The 21,027-nt window shown below is 44.4% G+C and overlaps 1 protein-coding gene across 1 annotated transcript in view; it reads right to left on the minus strand.

Annotated features, from left to right (window-relative positions):
• Positions 1-1,327: 1,327 nt before the first annotated feature.
• Positions 1,328-21,027, minus strand: part of SHISA9 (shisa family member 9) — a 293,574-nt gene continuing 273,874 nt past the window's right edge. The window contains exon 5 of the mRNA XM_033839679.1: positions 1,328-5,253. Within this exon, the coding sequence (XP_033695570.1) occupies positions 4,871-5,253 (383 nt within the window). The 3' untranslated portion in view covers positions 1,328-4,870. The remainder of the gene's footprint in view (positions 5,254-21,027) is intronic.

A 21,027-nucleotide genomic window follows, 5' to 3' on the forward strand; every position in this document is an offset into this window, starting at 1 on the left:
TACAGTAGTTAAAGTACGAGCTCTGGAGTTCGAATCCCAGTTCTACCACTTAACGGTTGAATCACTTTGGGCAAAATTACTCACGTTTTCGATACATCTCTCACCGCCAAAGCTAACGGTGCCTACCTTATACAGTTGTGATGAGCAAAGGCGACCGTCACATCAAGTCTTCAACAGTGTTTGGCACATCGTGAGAACTCTACAAATATAATTGATACGGTGGTTGTTGTTGTTGCCTATGACTTGTAACCAAGCAGACAGCTTCACTAATGGAAGAGTCTGTCACTGCCCCCCAGCCCCCAAGAGGCATGAGTCTCTATCCTATTGAAGCATCCACAGGGCGGTGATGTGTGCTGCTCGGTGACTCCCCTGATCTGAACGGTTCCTGAGTACTGGAAAAGCATCCTCTACCATCCAGACGTCTCTGATGACCATAACTACCCCTGCTTTGTTCTGGTTTCTCTCTTCGAAATCTCTCCACCCTTGCATCTCTGTGCCTGGGGCTTTCTTTGCCACCGTGGAAATCCCTCTGTCCTTGCACGTGATGGCCTGGGGCTGTCTAAACATTAACACCTCTTGAAAGCAATGCTCAATATGATGTCTGATGGGAGTTGGTGGGTAAACACCCCAGCTCCATGCCCACTTGGGTGGGATAATTCTCCCAGTTTCCTTGCAGCATTAAACTGTAGTCACTCATATCGATAGCTGACGTGATAAATCATCCTTTATTAGCTGGTTTTCTTCCCGTTTCACCTCCCCAACACCAACCAGTGTTCCCTTCCTTTCCCAAATAAACTCCTTGCCCTCAAATTCTTCTCTCAGAACCCCTCCCTGGTGGAACCATATTAAGGCAGGTTTCGACCTGAGAACTCAAATTTAATGCTAACAGAAGGCAGGCAGGAAATAAAATTTAATAAACAGTGGAAGAATCCAATCTCCCATACTTCCCATATTTGTGTCTTTTACAAACCTGGTCACTGGTAAAAACAGAAGTGCAAATCTCAGCAAGAATCTTGACCATTAAGTTTAGATTTAGTTATGACCAGGGAGACCGAGCCATGATATATATTTTAAGGCAGGAGATGAATTAACAGACATGACACAAGACTCTTACCAAGAACCTTTCAAACAAAAATGTCTCCTGGAAAATTTGTTGCTATTAACTAAAATTTTCCTTTACCTGTAATGATTTCTCGTACCCTCAGAATATTAAGGATTTAGCTCCCTATGCTAACACTGGTGCTCCCTGGTGAAAACTCAGATTAGGATGATACATGGTAACCCTAGAAAGATACATGGTAACCCCAACAGCATCACATATAATCAGTTTTATTGCCAGGTAAGAAATTCATATTAATATAGTGAATACATATGTTTACAAATAAACATTCTTAGAAAACAAACAAATGTGTTTTTTTCTTCATTGTAGGAAGTATTATTGGTATCATAAACTCTGCAGTTGTTGACAAGTATTAGCACAGGTTTACTTGCAGAACATACGGTTACTAAAATATTCGCACATAAAATATGCTCCATTTACACACAAAAAAACTGGGGGGAGTTAGATGGAAATGCCAGGCGGAGCCCAAGGCCGACGGAGGCTGAGACGCTCTGGGAGGGCAAAGGGAAGTCAGACTCTGGCCCTGTTGGGTTGGAAGTTGGGGGGTAGCTAAAGGTAAGAAGAGGCTACTGCCAGGGCAGGAGATGGGGAGGGGATAGTCTCCCTGCTTTGTTCTGGTTTCTCGCTTCTAAGTCTCCCCAATTCTAGCTAGAGGATCCTTGTTGATACATGGCAGTCACAGTTCTACACGTCATGATAACCTTTCAGTATCATGAGGTCTGTCCACACCTCCCTAGAAGAAGCCAGAGAATAAACTTCCCTGTCCAAACTCCCTCCCTTCCCCCGCTTCAGTTCAGCTCCCAAAGCCAACTGGAAGGTAACGAGGCTAAGTACTGCTCTTCTTGGGCTCTCACCACTGTTACTTCTTATGGACCAAGCTGCAACTTCACTGCCGAAATTATAGCTGCAGACCTCCAAGTTACAAAATTCACTGGGTGCGGTTTACTCAGAAGAGAAGGAACACGACGAATAAATCCTGTAGATTCAGAGACCGAGAAAGGTCCTTCATCAGGGCTGGGATAAGGGGGTTGAGGGAAAGGAGCAGAAAGGAGCTAAAAGGGAGACTAGAATGATAGAACGTTGGAGCTGGAGGGAACCTCACCAAACAAGCCAATCCACTATTTCCTGAAGTATGCACTGTGCACCACTAGTGAACGCAAGATGATTTTTAGTAGTACATGGGTAGAGCACTAACTACCACTGAGTCACACAAGAAACGATTCCCTTTTCACTTGTGTCAGCCCATTTGAGTACTTCAAGGAGAAAGTCTCCAATGGGTGCCGGTATATCTTTAACAACTCTTGAATGTCTGCTAATCTGTTTTTAATCAAGAAAATGGGAGAGGGAGAGAGAAAAGAAGGAAGGGAAGAGAAAGAATGGGAGCAAACGCCAGGCTCCAGGTTCAAACCCTTCTGCGGGTAATAGCCTGTAGCTAGAACATAACAATCGCTGTGCTGTTGCCTTTGTCCTTATTTTACACTTATTTTCTATTCAGGGTGACTGATACTGGTTTTCTGTTTGTGATACTGACAGACAGTTTTCCTTTCAAAAGTTAAATGTATTAAAAATGTATCAATTTAGGTACAAATATTGTGATAGGGATACACAAAGATGCCAAAAGTGTGCGGCAGGTACACAGATAACTAACATCAAGGAAACACTGACCAAGCCCACTAGTCGTTACTCCACAGTGGGTAGCACTGGGGTTTCAGCCAAGAGGCTGAGAAAGCAGGCACTAAACCTCCCAGCTCTGCCTCACCCAGCACAGAGCCTCACATTCGCCAGGATCTGACAGAGGGTCTCCCGGGCACGATTTCTTTTCTTTTTTTTTAATGGGCAGAGGTTTTGCTATTTCAAAAAGCTTGAAAAGCTTGATCTCGCCCCAATTCCCCATGTTTCAAGTGGAAGACTAACGCCCAGAGAGATAAAATGCACTGTCAATGTCCCCACATCAGCTGGGAGTAAAGAAGAGAATAAACAGCTGGTTTCCCCGATCCCATGATGTCAGAGAGATGGGGAAGCAGAACGCTGACGTCCAGCATTCCAGGAAGGGTCTTGTTCAGACCACCTTCAGTTTCTGACATCAGAAGAGCTGGGGGTCTCTCCAAGGTTCCTGTTAATTAGCTAAGCCATTCAAGGGACTGCTTGAAAACTTCTCACCTTAAATGAAAATCTCTTCTCCGTCAACCTCTCTCTTTGGGCTTCCACTAAACAAATCAGACTATTAGGAAAACTGTCTTTATTGGGACACCCATTAGCTATGAGAATCCATCTGAACAACAACCCCGGGGTATCGTGGATGGGAAATGAACGCATTGCAGTATCTGGGGAAGTGGTTTGGAGGGATCGTTTGTCTATCTACCTATCCTGGAAATGATGGGACCAGGAATGCTTGGGTTCCACGCTAGGTTTGGGGAGCTTGGGGTGGGACTCGGGGAGTTTTGACAGTGTGCGGGGGAGGGAGGTCTTGGTCTTTGCAAGTTGCAGCATTCCCCCTCAGAGTGTGGGATCGGGTGGGCTCACCAACAAACAGAGGACGGAAACACCTTCTACTACTGCAGAAAGACAGGAGGCAGGAAGGCTAAAAGAACACAGGTTGCACTTGGGAAACAAGACTGTCATTCAACAGTGACACATTGAAGGCACCACCCACGCTTATGACATTTTCAGTCCAAAGCAGTTGAAACTCGGCAGCGGTGGCAGCAACAGGCTGAAGGGGAAGGGAGTCGGGGATAGACAGTTAATAGAGGACTGGTTTCTGTCTCTCTTTCTTGTCTCGGAGGCGGGGGGACAACGCCAGAAATCGGAGGCTCTGGGTCCCCTTCTCACCTCTTGTCGACATTTCAACTGTGAATTTTGTTTGTTTGTTCTTGACGACGTTGTTGAATTCCTAAGTCTTGAAGACGTTGGACAAAAGTTACTTTGCTGTTCTTGTCTGTTTTGTAGTGGGATTCTATTTTATTTTCCTTTTTTTAAAAAATAGTTATTTAAGACGCTCTGGACCCTCTCCCTGCCATAAAAGCCTACCCCTCCCATTTCCACAGTCTTTATGGGAGTTGTTTAAAAAAGTTCTTTCTTTCCCATCACTGTCAGTGGGTTCAGGGTCTATTTATTTTTTGTGAGTTTGCGTGTGTGTTGTTTTTCTTCCAACCTTGATGATATAAGAAGTATATAAATAGCATGGTGGGGGGGGGGTCCAGTTACTGTCTCACGCTCATCACAATTTTATGTCCACATCACTACTTCCTGGGATTAGAAAATGCTTATCAAGTGCACCAGCGACCCCTCTTTTCTACCCCACCTTCCATCCTTTCTGGCTCTTTCACCCAGAAACAGACAATGCATGGTCAATGGTATATGTGCTCAAATGGACAATTTCTCTAAATTGTGCTACTTTTTTTTTTCATCATGGATTTGTTTCAAGTCAGGAGGAAAAGAAAAATCAGCCCCACGGTTTAGGCATGTGAGTTGGCCACCTCGACCCTGAAGTCGAAAGCGGGTGCCTCAGTTTCCCCTTGGCTGTATTGCTGACCGTCCACGTTCCGGTCTTGCTCAGCTGCCCGCCGACACGTGTTAGGCATGACACAGGAAAAGCGTGATTCCATGTCACCAGTAGGTTTGTCGTCGGTCGGTGTGGAGGGTGAACGTGTGGGTGGGTGTGCGGGCGAGGGACAGGGAGGGTGTGTGTTGGGGTATTTTTTGCCTCTCTCAGTTGAGTGTGGTCTCCAGGATGTCCCCTGTAGCGACAGCTCAGACAGTCACTTCCGTTTTGCTGTTGGTGATGAAGTATGGCTGCGGGGGTGGGTAGTGCTGGGTGCGAGTTCCCAAGGGGTCGCTGGAGCTGGACTCAGCCGTGCCCAGCTTGCCCTTGTTCCCATAAGCTTGCTGCCGCCGAAGAGACTGATCCTTGGGGTCCCAGCTCTTAAAGTTGGCGGTGGAATTGTAGGCCAGGGGGTGGGAGGGCGTCTTGTTGGTGCGGGACTTCTGTCCGTTCTGCTTGGCGGGGCCATGCTCAGGACTGAAGGCCCGCGGCTCATCCTCCACTCTTACGGGATGCAGAGGCAAGTTCCCCTTGGCGGCCAGCTCGGCCAGGTGCCGTCGCTTGGAGTAGAAGTCATCATTTACCTTGTCGGCTGTACGATGGGACAGGTAGGTGGACGAAGGGGAGAGGAGAGAGCATAGAGAGGGAGAGAGAGGAGAGAGAGAAAGACAGTTAGGGATTAGCAGGTCAACCCAAGAACAGCATCTCAGTGGGCCAACAGTCCAAACGAGACACACACTAGAAACTCCACCCGGAGCAGACAGAAGGAAGGAAGACAGGGTCATGTGTTTTCCACCAACAAGAGGAGGACCAAGAAGGCGAGGGCATCCACAAGGGAATCTCTAGTTCCCCCCAAATCCTTCTTCCCTCACAATCACACCTAGCACTCCGCCACCCTTGCCTTTCTTATAAAATGCAAGTGTTGTTCTTTCTTCATTATGAAAATGATGCTTCTCATTAGAGAAAATATCGAACACACTGAGAAATATTCGTATCTATCAGCTACCGCCCAACACAGTCGATATCAATACTTGGGTGTATTTTCTCCTGGTTTTCTCAATAAAGAGTCTCATTTGGAATTTGTGTTAGTGCTTTTGTTTTTGCTTTTAGCAGTTAAGCAGACCTGTGTTCAAATCCCACTTCTGCCACCTACTAGCAGTGTAACTTTGGTAAATAACTTTTATTACCAACAGCTTCTGCATCAGGAAAGTGGTTACAATAAAAAAGGATATTTCATAGGGTTGTTTAGAGGGTTAAGTGATGCCATACGTAATGTGCTTAGATATTAGCCACCACCATTATCATCATTATAAATAACTGTAATTTCTCATGCAACATTCTAGCAAGCACTTCTTCATGTTGTTATAAATCACTAGCAAACAGCATTCTAATACCTACATAGTACTTCAGTGAGCAAAAGTGTGAAAATTAACCATTCATCCTACGGATGAGCATTCAAGCTGTGCCAATATCTTGCTCGTATAAATCAATCCGAAATGAGAATTTTCTAGACTAAAGCTCTCTTAGTATTTAGAATTTCGAATGTAAAATAATTCTTAAAATATTCTTTAATCTATATCAGAGGGTGGAAAACTATAGCCCATGGATCGAGCTAGCTGCCACCCATTTTCGTAAATAAAGTTTTACCGGAATGCTGCCATGCCCATTCCTTCACCTGTCTGCAGTGCAACAGCAGATCTGAGTGCTTGTGACAGAGACTGCATGGCCCACATAGCCTGAAATATTTACTATCCAGCCCTGAAATAAATTATCTGAAGTGGAATTACTTGGCCAAAGGCTGTAAACATTATTAAGGCCCTTTATACATATTGCCAACTATACTACAAAAGAATTATACCAATTTCTGCTTCATTCACCACACTCTAAAGCACTGAATGATTCCTTTCTTTCTTTCTCTCTTTTTTGTTTTCTTTTCTCTCTCTCTCTCTCTTCCTCCCTCCCTCCCTTCCTTTCTTTCTTTCCTGCCTTCTTTCTCAATTTATTTGATACCTTTCTGAGACTTTATTTTATTTTCTCTCACAATTCTTTTATTAGAAGATCCTCTACACTTTTTAAGTTAATGTCTTAGCAATAAACTCTTGAACATATATCTCTCAGGAGTCCAGAAATATGTGCTGCTCTTTAACCCACACTTCCAGCATCCCATACTGTTACATGTGTGAGATTATGTAAATTCATGGAGATCATTGCCCTTCCACGTTTCTTTTCTCATTCGATCCTTTCAACCACAAGAGGTGGGAAAGACAGGGATTATGACCTCTGCTTGACAGATGCGGAAACTGTCAAGCTAAGGAACATGAAATCATTTAATTGAGGTTACCCGCAGCTAGCGGCTGAGCCAAGGTAGAACCTAACTCCATTAGACATTATTTGCTGCTTTTGAAAGGCCGTAGAGGGAAAGCTCTGTTTTCAGGAATGAGTGAGCACATATGCCCCCGCTTGCCCCTTCTGCATCTGTGGCAGACATCACTCATTGATCACAGAGCTCTTTCCTAGCTAGCATGGCCTTTGCTTAGATTCCTCAACACAGCACCCCCGGAAGCCACATGTTAACCTTCCAGGCTTAATACAGTTTAAGTTGGGTTTCTGTCCATGTTTAATGTAAACAACCCTGAGTAATGCAATCTTTCAAGAGAATGTCCCCCCTTCCTTGAATTCTAGAGCTGTCTGAAGATACAGAGTATCAATGCCAAAAGGAACTAGGGAATAGCTACCGACACGGGAAGAGCACACATTCCCCAAATACCATGCACTCCTTAAGGTGGTATGAGTTACATTCAAGTTGGCATTAGAATCGCGTCTTCCAGAGGAAAGTTCTAGGTTTCCAATGCCATGATGTTTCAGCAGAAGGATGCTCTGACATCCCTCCTTGGACTTCAAAATTCATGTATCCAGTTACCTCCAGGACAGAGTCACTGGCATCTCCCACTCAAGGTGGCCAAGACTGAACCCATCAACATCATTCACATCTGTTCTCCAGGCTCTTCCTTCTCTCACGAGTGGGAACACCAACTCTCTAGTTACTCAAGCCAGAAACACAGGAGCAGGTGCTGATGTCACCCTCCTCTTCTCCTCAGCACAACTGCTAACCCACAGGTCCTTCCCATCGTACCTACCAAATGCTTCTCTAACCTCTGCTATGCCTCCTCCTTGCTTTAAATGCTGCTCTACTTCTGCCACCGAACTGGCTCCCCTGCCTTGAGTCTCACCTCCCCCAGGCCACTGTCCACACTACAGCCAAAAGCATATTTCCTCTTTTGTTTTGTTACGTTTTGTTTGGCCGCACTGTTCAGCTTGCGGGATCTTAGTTCCCCAAACAAGGATGAAACCCGTGCCCCTTGCAGTGGAAGCTCAGAGTCTTAACCACTGGACTGCCACAGAAGTCTCCCAAAGGCATATTTCTAAAACTGACCATGTTACCATTTACCAAAACCTCTCCCAGCAATTTTTCTCAGTCATTTAGTCATACATCAAATAGCCACGGTCCAGGTGGTAGACATTGTAAATATAAGGACATTGGGAGAATCAGAAACAGACAAGGTCTCTGTCCACGTGGGGTGGACATTCTATGAGGGAAGGACAGAATGTGACCAAAGAATCCCACCAATTACATAAAAGTAGAAATATAGTAAGTGCTATAAAGAACTATCCAGTCTTATGAGTATTAATAATGAGGTCTCTGAGCTGGTCGGAGAACCAGAGGAGGGAGCTGACGTGTCTCACCCCTTCATTTACATCAGATGCTCTGTTATTCATCTTTCAAGGTTAAGCTAAGGTGATGCTTTCTGATTCCCTGGCTCCCTCAGCAACCTCTGTGCTATCATAGTCCTGACTGCTCTTTTCTAGTTTTCCATTTTCACATCTATTTGCTCTCACTAAACTGCTTTCAGTGTCTTACTGAAAGTCTCACCCACCCTCATTATGTCCCCGGGCACGATCCAGAACCATTTATTCCCAAATTCCTCTTTCCAGACAATGGACGAGTCTAAGGGAAGCTCAGAGCAAGGGATGCACTGGAAGGTTCCCGTTTCTGACAAACTGAGGAAATTGATTATGAAACACGTGCCCCGACAGGTGGGACAGATGATGTCCTCTCAAAAAGTTCTAAAGAAAAATAGTCCCAGGGGCATTCAATTCTTGCCCTATCAGTGCAGGTATGGGAAGCAGCTCCCATTAGGAGGAATCACAGAGTCGCTCGTGGAGAACCTACAATACATCCTTTTCCACACCCAACCCTGAATTTGTCTCTTGGTGAACCTGTCATTGGGAAACCCCTGAACATAGAGAGTGTTTGGTATATGGGGCAAGGGTGGGACAGAAAAGTCTGTAGGCTTTGGAATCAGACAGACCTGAGTCTATGAGACCTTGGGAATGTCAAACTCCTTTATCTCTATTTCTTTTGCTGTAAAATGAGGATAATATAACTACTCTGAGGTTTATTGTTAAGAATAAATTATATGAGACATATAAGCTATATAACACAATTCTGAAAGAGAGTAACTAGTCACTACATATATTTTGTCTGTCTTCTGGCTTATGAAAGAGGCACTGGATTAAATCCAACAGACATTTACTGAGCGCTCTGTGCCAGATATCCAGCCAAGCACAAAGGAAGCACTCATCCAAACTAACCACCCTTCCTTCCTTTCTTCCTTCCCTCTTTGCTTCCCTCCAGCTGCCATGTGTATCGAGTGCCTAGCTGTCCCTATGAGACGACACAAGAAGGGGCCTTGCTACGTTTGGGATGAGGGGCCGGTTAGGGAAGGCATCCTTGAGGATGCTCTCTTAGTTGGAATCTGAAAAGTGAAGAGTAACAGAAACAGCATCCAGGTGAGCGCACATGGGGTGTATTGCAAAAATAGCTGTAATACTTTGCAGTTCCTTCCATCGAGAGGTGGAGTCTATTTCCCTACCCTATGAATATGGCCTGACCTTGTGACTGGCTTTAACCAGTAGACTGTAGCAGAAATTATGTCACGCACATCCCAAGCCTAGGCTTTTAGAAGTTCTGCAGCTTCTGTTATCAGATCTTGGAACCCTGCCTCCAGATGAAAAAGGAAGCCCAGGTTAGCCCCCTGAAGGATGAGAAACATGCAGTCCAGGTGCCCATGTTCACCACAGCCAACAGCAGCCTGCTACCTGCCAGATACCCAGTGAGGCCATCCTAGACTGTGCAGCCATTAGCCCACCTGCCAGCTCATCACAGACACTAAGTAAGCCTGGCCAAGAGCAGCCAAGCCAGCCCAAACCAGAAGAACTTCCCAGCTGATCCAGAACCACAAGCCCAATAAACAGTTGCTATGTTAAGCCACTAAGTTTTGGGGTAATTTGTTATGCAGCAGTAGATAACTGATACAGAACAACATTTGCAAAAGGCCTGAGGTGGGAAGTAGCATGGTAGCTTCAAAAACTGAAAGGATATGTATGTAATAAAGTGAAGAAAACAAGGGTTCATCAGATCATCTAATGTCCTGTATGCAGGATTATATCGTTCACATCTATTTGTTTGTCTGTCCCCCCTCCACATGACTCAGAGGTGTTTTTGACAAGTGCAGAGCAGGTACAGACTTGCTGCATGGGGCATAAAACCATCCTTCAAAGAGTTATTTTCAAGATCATTTCAACAAGGATGTGGTTGGTGGTTAGGTGGATGAACTGTTCCCATAACCAGGAAATGCAATTTTTGTGAAATCCTCTTTTTCATCCCCTCTGATTTAGATACCGAGGATGGGAAAGAAATACTTACCTGGCCACTCTCGGTGTTGTGCATCGTGGTCCCTGTCTTACTATATTAAAAAGCGGCTTGTGAAGGAAATCACAGATTCACTGAGCAGCCTTGTAAGCCCCATTAATAAATGCATTAACCTAACCAACCAAGGTACCTCGTGGGCAGGTGGTTAACAAGCCAACCAGGTAACAGATGTGCGAGGCTTCCAACAACACTGGTCCTCTCCGTTTTGATTTTTCTTCATTTAAAAAGAGGAAGAAAGAATGAAAAAGGTGCTTTCCTTCCAATCAGCCTAATTGCCTTGAAGGAACCAAGGCTTCAAAATTAAACTAAACCTTCCTCCATCTGTCTCTCTCTTAATTAGCAGCAGACACTTGTACAGGTGCCGGGTGGGATGGAGCTTCGCCTCTATGGAAATGGAGAGTCAAGGTAATAGCCAGTTTTCAAAACAAGCTACACATCTGAGGGTCTTGGCAGGTGGCCTCCCACCTACCTTCTTTCCTTGAGCCAAGGATATCTTAAGGAGGGGTTCCTACCACTCCTTCTCCCTTGGTGATCATCTTGGGTCTCAGGTGATGGATTTCACCTGGTAAGCAAGGTCCCACCCTAAGCTTTCAACAATTCCCAATTTGTCCCTACCTTTGGTCCAAGAATATATTGAAATAGAGCGATTAATCTTCCCATCACACTTAAGAATCAAATCCAAATGATTTGCTGTGACCCCGAAGGTCGGCATGGCCTGGCCTCTGGCTGTTGCTTGCCCACCCTCATCTCTCCCTCGCTTATTATGACCCATCACATAGTGTACTAGTTCCCTAGGGCTGCCATAGCAAATTACCACAAACTGGGCAACTTAAAACAACAGAAATTTATTCTTTCCCAGTTCTGGAGGCCAGAAGTCTGAAATCAAGGTGTCGGTAGGTCTGTGCTCCTTCTGCAGGCTCTAGTGAAGTATGCTTCTTTGCCTCTTCCTCTTCGCTTCTGGTGGTTGCAGTACTCCTGGCATTCCCTGCCTGTAGCTGCCTCTGAATTCTCATGAATTCCCATAAGCTGCCTCCAATCTCTGCCTCTGAATTCACATGACCCTCCTCTCTGTGTGTGTCTATGTGTCCAAACTTCCCTCTTCTTATACGGACACCAGTCACTGGATTAGGACCCACATTAATCCAGGATGACCTCATTTTAACTTAGTTACATCTGCAAAGACTCTATGTCCAAGTGTGAGCACATTCTGAGGTTCTGAGTAGATTTGGGTCGGGATGGGGGGAGGATGCTATTCAATCCAGCATACACACACAGGATTCCTTTCTATCCCAGAACACGCCAAGCTTTTCACCATCTCAGAGCCACTGGACCTTGTCCCTGTTGTTCTCACTGCCAAACACCCTTCTTTTTGGATTCTTCTTGTCATTTGGTTCTCTGATCAAAGGTCACTCAGAAAATTCCTCCTGATGACCCAGTGAAAACACCCCCGTTGCTCTCATCACCTTTCCCTATTTTAATATGTTCTTAGCCTGCATATATGAAATTATTTTTCTTAGTTATTTGTGTATTGTCTATCTCCTTTGACTAGAATGTAAGCTCCAATTAGGTTAGACATCATATCTGCTCTGCTCATCACTGTATCTCCAACATCTTAGCCCAGTACCTGGCACATAGTAGGATACAATAATAAACATTTGATAAGGGAAGAAAAGCACCAGAGACAGTTTGATTCCAATGACATTCTCTCAAATATTAGAAATGGGCAGGATGCTTCATCTTCTGATCTCTGATGGCTGATTTCATATGCCAACTTGACTGGCCCGTAGGGTGTCCAGATTAAACATTATTTCTGGGTCTGGGTGAGATTAGCATTTGAATCAGTGGACTCAGTAAAGCACACGATCCTCTCCAATGTAGAGGGGCACCAACCTAATTTGTTAAGGGACTGATTACCACAAAAAGCAGAGGAAGAGAGGGTCCATGCCCTTCCTGCCTGGCCTGCTTGAGCTGGGACATGAGTCTCCTGCCCTGGACCTGGGATTTACAACACTGGCTCCTTTGGTTCTCAGGCCTTCAGCCTGGGACTGGAAATATACCACCAGCCTCCTGGGTTTCTAGCTTGCAGACAATAGATTATGGGACTTCTCAGCCTCCATAATTGTGTGATTCAACTGCTTCCAATAATTCTCCATATATACATATATTCCATACATACATATTTGTACGTATATATCCTATATAATATATCCTACATATATAATATGCATATATATATAACATATACATTAAGTATATCCTACATACCTATCACACAGATGTAATCAAGGTAAAATGAGGTCATACTGGATTAATGTGGATCCTAATCCAATGACTGGTGTCCTTATAAGAATAAAGAAATTTGGACACATAGACACACACAGAGGAAGGCCATGTGAAATCAGAGGCAGAGACTGGAGTGATACAGCTACACAAGGCAAAGTATGCCAAGGATTGCCACACCCACACACAAATATCCTGCTGGTTCTGTTTCTCTAACTAATACATCGTCCACACTGTAGAAGGCTACGTGACCTGTGCTTTACAGGGATAGAAGGGCTGGAGCTTCTGGGGCAGGAGAACCAGGCTGCTGCCCAGCTCCAAACCCCTGGCTGAAAACTTGCAGAGGCATGGATGTTCTCTCGCAGCCATAGCTCAGGGGAGGTAGAATGGAGTCAGGCGCAGGGCGCGGGGATTGGTTAAAGAGACCGCTTGGATCCAGCAGCAGGCTGTGCTGACACGCCCCCTTCCCAGCTCACCCAGTGTAACCTGAGTAAGAGCTCACCCTTATTAAGTGCGTGCTCTGCTCCAGGCACCCGGCTAAGGAATGGACATTTGCTACCCCCTTTAATCCTCTCAATATCCTAATGAGGTAGGTGCTATTATTGGTCTCATTTTATAAATGGGGAAACTGAAGCAGGAGAGCTTTGGCAACTTGTCCAAGTGACAGTGCTGGGATCTGAACCCTTGACACCCGGCTGAATTCCAAGTATCCTTAAATTTACGAATGTGTGACAACATTCACCATCTATTTAACCATCTGCCTGCCTTATAGAAGAAACTCTTGTTTCCTTAACAAGTTTCTATCTGCAGGAAAACGTTCCCCCGAAACTAAAGAAGGTGGAGGACAGAGTGAGAATTATAAGGAGAAAACACTTTTCTTGATTCCTCCTCTCAAAACATCAGGGATTGAGATATACATGTAAATCTTATTCACAAGAGGAGACATCAAAATGTCACAACTGGAAATTTCATGAAGTCTCAAACTCCCCCTGGAGGCAATATATGTTTACCTTTTTCTTCCTTAAAGTGGCGCAAGAGAAGGGAGCCGGGGTGTCATGAGAGACTCCCCCTGCCAGGCTCACAGCACTCAGTTGGCTACTGCATTACAAGAGTATGGGTCTTGCATCGTCTGAGATGCACTGGCATTGGCGGGAGTGCTGACCAGTTACCAACAAAAAGTGGCTTCCTGTTAAAGGACTGGGTTGGATAAGGTGCTATATGCTTCTCTTAGAACTGGGAGGAGCCTGAAGCTTCGTCACCACTCCAGCCAGGCACCATCCAGGTGCTTTACAGGTATCATCTCATCTAGTTGGCTCCCCACCCCACCCCAAGCCAATGAGGTAGGTGTGGTTGCCCGGTCTCTTCACGCTACATCACACCGACTCCCTCCATGACCATGTAGGGGGATCCCATTTTGCGATATTCACCAGTATTCTCTTCCCTGTGCTTCCACTCTCCCCTCCCCACCACTCAGAGAGCAGCGATCACTTTTGATGATGACAAAGTATTCCAAGTGTTGCTCCTGAATCCTACACTGAGCTCTTGATGGCCACAGTAGAGCCTTGGAAGGCAAGACGTCAGCAATAAGATCTCAGCATGCTGAGAGAGAAAGAAGGATTAGTGAAGCTGAGAGCGTGCAGGACTCAGTGCAACTTGTTTATACAGCAGATAGCGGAGTTTGGAAGAATTCTGTGACTGTAAAATCTTCTTTAGAATATGGTAGAAAGAGCATGAACTTGAAGAGCAGATGGACCTGAGTTAAAATCCCAACTCTTCCACTTATAAGCTGGAGACCTTAAGCAAGTTACCTAAGTTCTCTAAGCTTCACCAATAAAATGGAAAATAAAATAACAATGCCTATGTGGTAAGGGGTTATGGTATTCAAAAGAACCATGTAAACTATCTTGTATAATGTAAAGTACCAATGTCCTTGCTTCACGGTAGGTATTCATTAGATAGTAGCTGCTACTGCTGTCATTGTCAGAAAATAAAGTGAGGATAAGAAGATCTACTTTGCAAAGTGCAGCAGAGAAGTAAACAAGTGACAAAGTGTGAAAGCACAAACCATTATGCCTGGCACACAGTAGGCTCCTTAAACGTATACCCCATCTGATATGATACTGTAAGAGACTGCTACTTGTCATCCAGATCTCTTCCACCTTTTTTCTCGGGCACATGGCCACCTAATCCTGAGCTAGATTTCCCTAGCCTTCTTGGAAGCTAAATTTGGCCACATGGCTGATCTCTTACCAATGGACTGTTAGCAAAAGTGATGCATCCAGTTTCCACTTCAACTTACTTAAAATAAAATTGGTTGCCCTGGGTGTCCTCTCTCCCCCTTCCCATAGGCCAGGACAGCAACTAATTATAACAATGCAGATGAGGACAATACAGTAGGTGGCCGCAGAGCAACAATGTTGGAGGAACCTGGGTCCCTGAGTGACAGCTTGGAGTAAAGCTGCCCCACCAACCTGGACCACCCACTCTGGGGCTATTACACGAGAAAGAAATATACTTCTTTCTCTTAAGCCACCGTATTTGTGAGGCCTTTTGGTTCACTAGGACAGTGCTGAACTTTTATTTACATGGGAGTGTTTTCTGGGTCTCTACTTTTTTTCTCTCCATCATGAGCTGAATGAAACAGTAAAAGGGGAAACAGTTCATGATAAAAAAAAAAATACCCAGGTATTTCTCCCTTCTTTTGAAATACATGTTATGAAGCTGCACAGGCTCCTGCGGTTGTCTCAGCAGGCAGAAACAAGAAAGGCAGGGAAAAAGCCTAGCTTCCAGGCAGGAGAGAGCCAGGAGGAGGTGGGAAGATTTGTCTTTATGGCTAATTAGCCCCCATTTCACCTGGTTCTGGGCCTCACTGTAGAGACACAAGGAGGGAAAATCACATTTGAACCAGGTTCTAATTAAAGCCAGGACTCCTGGCTGTTTCTACAGGGCCACACGTCTTTCCTGAAGGTTTATTTCTCTAAGAGAGAAAATTGGAAAGGGGAGAATGGAATCCTGGCCCTTTTTTATCTTAGCCCTGAGGGTCCCAAAAGAAAGCACTGCTGCCTTTGCTGATGATGATTCTGAAACAGTGCCTGGCTTGGGCTTTGCACCAAAGCTATCCAGCTGCACGATCAGCCCCTTTGTTGTGGCTGCAGGGGGCCCTCTGTGAAGATCTCACTGCCAATGGACCTATGAAACCTTAAGCCCTGTGTCTCTTGCCTTAGGCAGTCCTGTTGGGCAGTCACCACTTTCTGAAAGGCTATTGAACAAAGGTGGCTGGACTCATGCTCCATCCAAGGCTGACCCCAGAGCCCCCTGCATTGAAGGACCCTGGTTGGAAACTGTGCACTCCTTCACTGCCCTTCATCCTGCACTGCTGCTCCATAGATGGAGATATTTCTTCTCAGAAATTCATTGCATAGTTTGTCTTACGATCAACCTCTGAACTGGTAAAATTTTATATAACTGGTGGTTTTTTAAAGGGAGGAAATAAAAGTTAACTCTCCTTAATCCTACGTACTTCCTTCCAATGTGCAAAGGACCATCTCAAAGTAGATAATGATAAGATTTGGGACTTTGCGTTAGATGAATGCATGAAGGACCTCCATTTTCCCCCCTTCCTTGTATCCACACTCTTTTTATGTGACTTTGAAACTCACCTCCCAAAAAAGAGGATCTTGTTTCCCCACCACTGGATTCTGAGTTCATCATGTGATTAATGAAGGTTAGCAGATATGACACACACAGAAGTTTGAAAAGTGCTTGCTGGTGTTTGATTGCTCTCTTTCACCTCTGCCCCCATCATGAAAACATGTCTGGGCTACCTTCTCTAAGGATAAAAGACACCTGGAGCAGAACCAAGTCACCCAGTCTTTCCAGCTGAAACCAGCCTACATCAGCCAGCATCCATCCAACCCCAAGTCATATGGGTGAACTCAGCTCAGACTAGAAGAACCTCCTGCATCAGGATAAATCACTGGCACATAGACCTCTGATCTCAATAAATGCTGAGCTAAATAAGTTTAAGCCATGAGATTTGAGGTTGTTTCTTATGCAGCATCATTGTAACAATGGATAACTGATACAAATGCCAATCATTCACTCACCCTACTCCCAGGAAGAGCCCTAATTTCCAGGTGGGGATCCATGTCTCCGGATGCGCAGGCCCAGCGGCCATGGCTCACGGGCCCAGCTGCTCTGCAGCATGTGGGATCTTCCTGGACCAGGGCACGAACCCGTGTCCCCTGCATCGGCAGGCGGACTCTCAACCACTGTGCCACCAGGGAAGCCCTTCCCTACTCTTAATCCAAATGGTTTGGATGACATACCCCTCCACTCCTTCACCCCCTAACCATTCCCCAATGACTACAAACAACCCATGTCGTTACTCTCACCATAACAATTTGTTCAGAGGTAGGTGGCCACATGGACAAGGCAAGCCAATCATAGCAAAGCCTGGGATCTTTACTTATGGAGATAGAGGGACCAATGAGATCAATGATCCCAGCCTTCCATTTATAGGAGAGGCAACTGGAGCTGTGGGCACAAGGACACCCAACGGAACAGAAGCAGCACTGGATCTGAACACAGGCCACCCCCCGCTTCCACCTGGTTGATTTTTCTATTTCCCAGGGCCTCTTTAGAAAAGACAACAGGATTCCCTTCAAATGCGATGCTCAGCTTCAATTAATAATTTATTAATAAAATGTATGTTTAGTGTCTACTATGTGATGGCGGTACCATGCAAGATTTGGGGGATATTTAGCATGAATGATATCTAGCCAGCTTAGCCTCAGAGGGACACACGTTTTTTAAAAAATTTTACTAGAGTATAGTTGATTTACAATGTTGTATTTGTTTCTGCTGTACATCAAATTGAGTCAGTTATGCATATACATATATCCACTCTTTTTAAGATTCTATTCCCATATAGGTCATTACAGAGTACTGAATAGAGTTCCCTGTGCTATAGAGTAGGTCCTTATTAGTTATCTACTTTATATATAGTACTATTGCTATCTTGCTGCAATGGCATTTTCTGCAAAGCAGAGAACTCTCTCCACAGGCTCACTTCATGCCCTATGGGTTCCCAAGGAAGCTCATCAAAATGCCAGTGCTTGCTGTATGCTTTTCCAAAGAGGCTGAACTCACAAGCTGGTAGGATTTGATTTTTATTAAAAAAAAAAAAAATCACTTCCTTATCCTCCACCTGCTCTGTACCCTGCTGCTCACCCACAAACCAATAACCCAAGTCAGAAAGTTGCAAAAGCCTGACTTTTATGAAGTAATGTTTTAAGGCTACTTTTAAGTGAGTCCTTCCCCAGGTTGTGTACCCTCCGACAGAACTGTAGCCCAAATCACATCTTTTCCGTGCTTCTGTAGCATCTCTTGGATGAATACTTATCACCGAGCTACATCAATTTTCTCAAAAGAAAGAACGAACTAGGATTTCTTGAGTGCTTACCATGTACTAGACACCGTTTTTAGCCGTTTCACCTACATGATCTAATTTAAACCCTCGTAAAGGGAGGTGATGAGGCAATATCCTTTTTTTCCATGTGACAGATGAGAACTAAGGCCCAGAGACACTGAGTAATTTGGCTGCCAACTGACTCTGCCACAGCTGATAAGTGGCAGAGCAGGATACCAAATCCAAGACCGTCCACCTCCAATGCTCTTACCTTCCAGCTATAGCCCCCAGATCAAACCCCAACTAAGAAAACAGCAAAAATACTCATGTATTTTTGGAATACATGAGGAATGCTGGCATGCGAAAACTGGTGCTCTGGGGTAAGCTGTGTTTGTATCTAGGATTGGGTCTTAGGAAAATGTAGGTCCAGAGTTGAATGCACATAAAATGACCCAGGAGGTGCATTTTTAAAGTGAAAAAATGAAAAATGGAAAGTGAAAAATCCAGAGGTTCCAGGCCCATAGGAGTAGGTAGGCCCAGGATGGACATTGGTAAAAAGCATCTCCCACGATTCTGGGTCAAGTCCTTAAGCCATTCTTTTTTTTTAAAGACTGATTTTTTTTTTTAATTGAAGTATAGCTGATTTACAATGATCAGGAGAACAGCAAAGTGATTCAGATAGATAGAGAGATATTCTTCAGATTCTTTTATACATTATTAATAATGTATAAAAGAATTATGTTATTAAGAATATGTCTTAATATATACTAAGAATTATGTATAAAAGAAATATGTTATACATTATTACAAGATATTGAATATAGTTCCCTGTGCTATACAATAGGTCCTGTTGTTTATCTATTTTATGTATAGTAGTGTATATCTGTTAATTCCAAATTCCTAATATATCTGTCCCCTCGCCTTTCCCTTTTGGTAACCATAAGTTTGTTTTCTATATCTGTGAGTCTATTTCTGTCTTGTAAATAAGTTCATTTGTATCATTTTTTTATGTTCCACATATAAGTGATATCATATGGTATTTGTCTTTCTCTGTCTGACTCACTTCACTTAGTAGGACAATCTCTAGATCCATCCATGTTGCTGCAAATGGCATTATTTCATTCTTTTTAATGGCTGAGTAGTATGTCATTGTGTGTGTGTGTGTGTGTGTATGTGCCACATCTTCTTTATCCATTCATCAGTCGATGGACATTTAGGTTGTTTCTATGTTTTGGCTATTGTAAATAGTGTTGCTATGAACATTGGGGTCTTAAGCCATTCTTTGAGTTCTGGGTCCTGGTCCTGGGTGTGATGCCCTGTGTGAGTGTTGGCAATCTCATTTATCTCAAGAGAACTCAGTTCCCTCATCTGTAGAAGCATAAAGGGTGAAAAAGTGTATTTTCTTCATTGCTTCATGGAAGGGTATTATTTGCATTGTCTCATAAAATTACTCCCCCAAACCTGATAGAATGTGAATACTATCATCTCCTCCATTTTGGAAATGGTAGAAATGAAAGTCCAGAGCATGTGACTGGCTTGGGCAAGACCACACAACTTGATTCTAGTCAGAGCTAGAGTGATGAAATCACAGCACTATGCTAGAAGTTTCCCCCAAGTTCCAGGCTCCAATGGCGTGCTACACTAAGGACAGATCAGGTTCAAAGATTCGTTTTGCAAAATAAATGTATTTCCATGATACGTGTTCATACTGGTTAGGGGAGTCCACTGGGATTGAGGTGGTGGTGTCTTCTTCCATCCTGGGTATTAAACAATTATTCCAGGAGTCCACAGGGCTGGGCACGTGGACCTACAGCAGTGACCACTAGGGGGAGACTTTCCTGGAAAACCTCAGGTAGTGAAAAATGGATAGTGCAAACCGCTAAGATTTGTTTGCCATTTCGTGGCAGATAGGATTCCCCTCCCAAGAGAGTTATAGCCAATGCAGGTGGAAGCAGGGAACTTGTATCTTCAGGGACCTAGCCCTTTCTCCTTTGAAGCTACTGCTTCTTTATCCAACTTCCCCAAGGGACACCCATCCCTCTGTCCATGCCCTGTGTTCCCAAAGTGGGTTCCTAGCAACATTCCAGTAACTGGATCTCAAGCTGTGAACTGGTTTTCCATAGAGAAAAGAGATCAGACGTCAAAAGTATTTGGGAAATGATGGGCTATACAGAGTTTGACAGTTTTTTTAACCATGAGATTTTTCAGAGCTTTAATTTGCTCACCTGATAATAATAGTAATAATTATACCAGTTACAACCTCATGTGTTTATCACTTTTGACATGCCAGGCACTGTGACATGTGTTGTACATGTTACCTCACATCGTCCTCACAACAACCTTAGGAGGGAGGTGATAGTGTTGTCTCCATCCTGTTGATCAAAAAGAGGGGCTCAGAGAGGTTGAATGACTTGGAGAAAGTAACAAGAGTACCAGTGACGGGACCACGATCAGAACTCAGGTGTGTCTGAGGCTAAGTCCATCACACTCCGCTGATACCTCTCTTTCAAGAAGGTGGCAGGGTGTACAACCCCCCTGACCTTGTTATCATGCCTCATGTAGATTCAGGGTCTGGAGGTCGAGTAGAAAACAATAGGGAAAATCAGTGACCCCAGAGGAACTTGGGCCTCCCCTCTCTGGGACCCCTTTTCTCTTCCCCAGACAAAGCAGGATAAATACAGATGCATTTAGGAGGAGAGGGGAAATTAGCCTGGTTTGAGGAGAAAAATAGCCTCTAAGCCCTTGCTTTTGACCTGTCCTGAAATATTTTCTAAATGCATCAGACAACAACAGGCTGATATAAAGACAGGGATGCTGACTGCCTCTAAATGTTGTCATGGGAATCGTAATGGCTTTGTTTTTCACAAGGGAAGGAAAAAAAAGTTTATGCCTCAAATTAGCAG

This window comes from Tursiops truncatus, chromosome 15 (genome assembly GCF_011762595.2).
Source record: "Tursiops truncatus isolate mTurTru1 chromosome 15, mTurTru1.mat.Y, whole genome shotgun sequence".
Taxonomy (NCBI): domain Eukaryota; kingdom Metazoa; phylum Chordata; class Mammalia; order Artiodactyla; family Delphinidae; genus Tursiops; species Tursiops truncatus.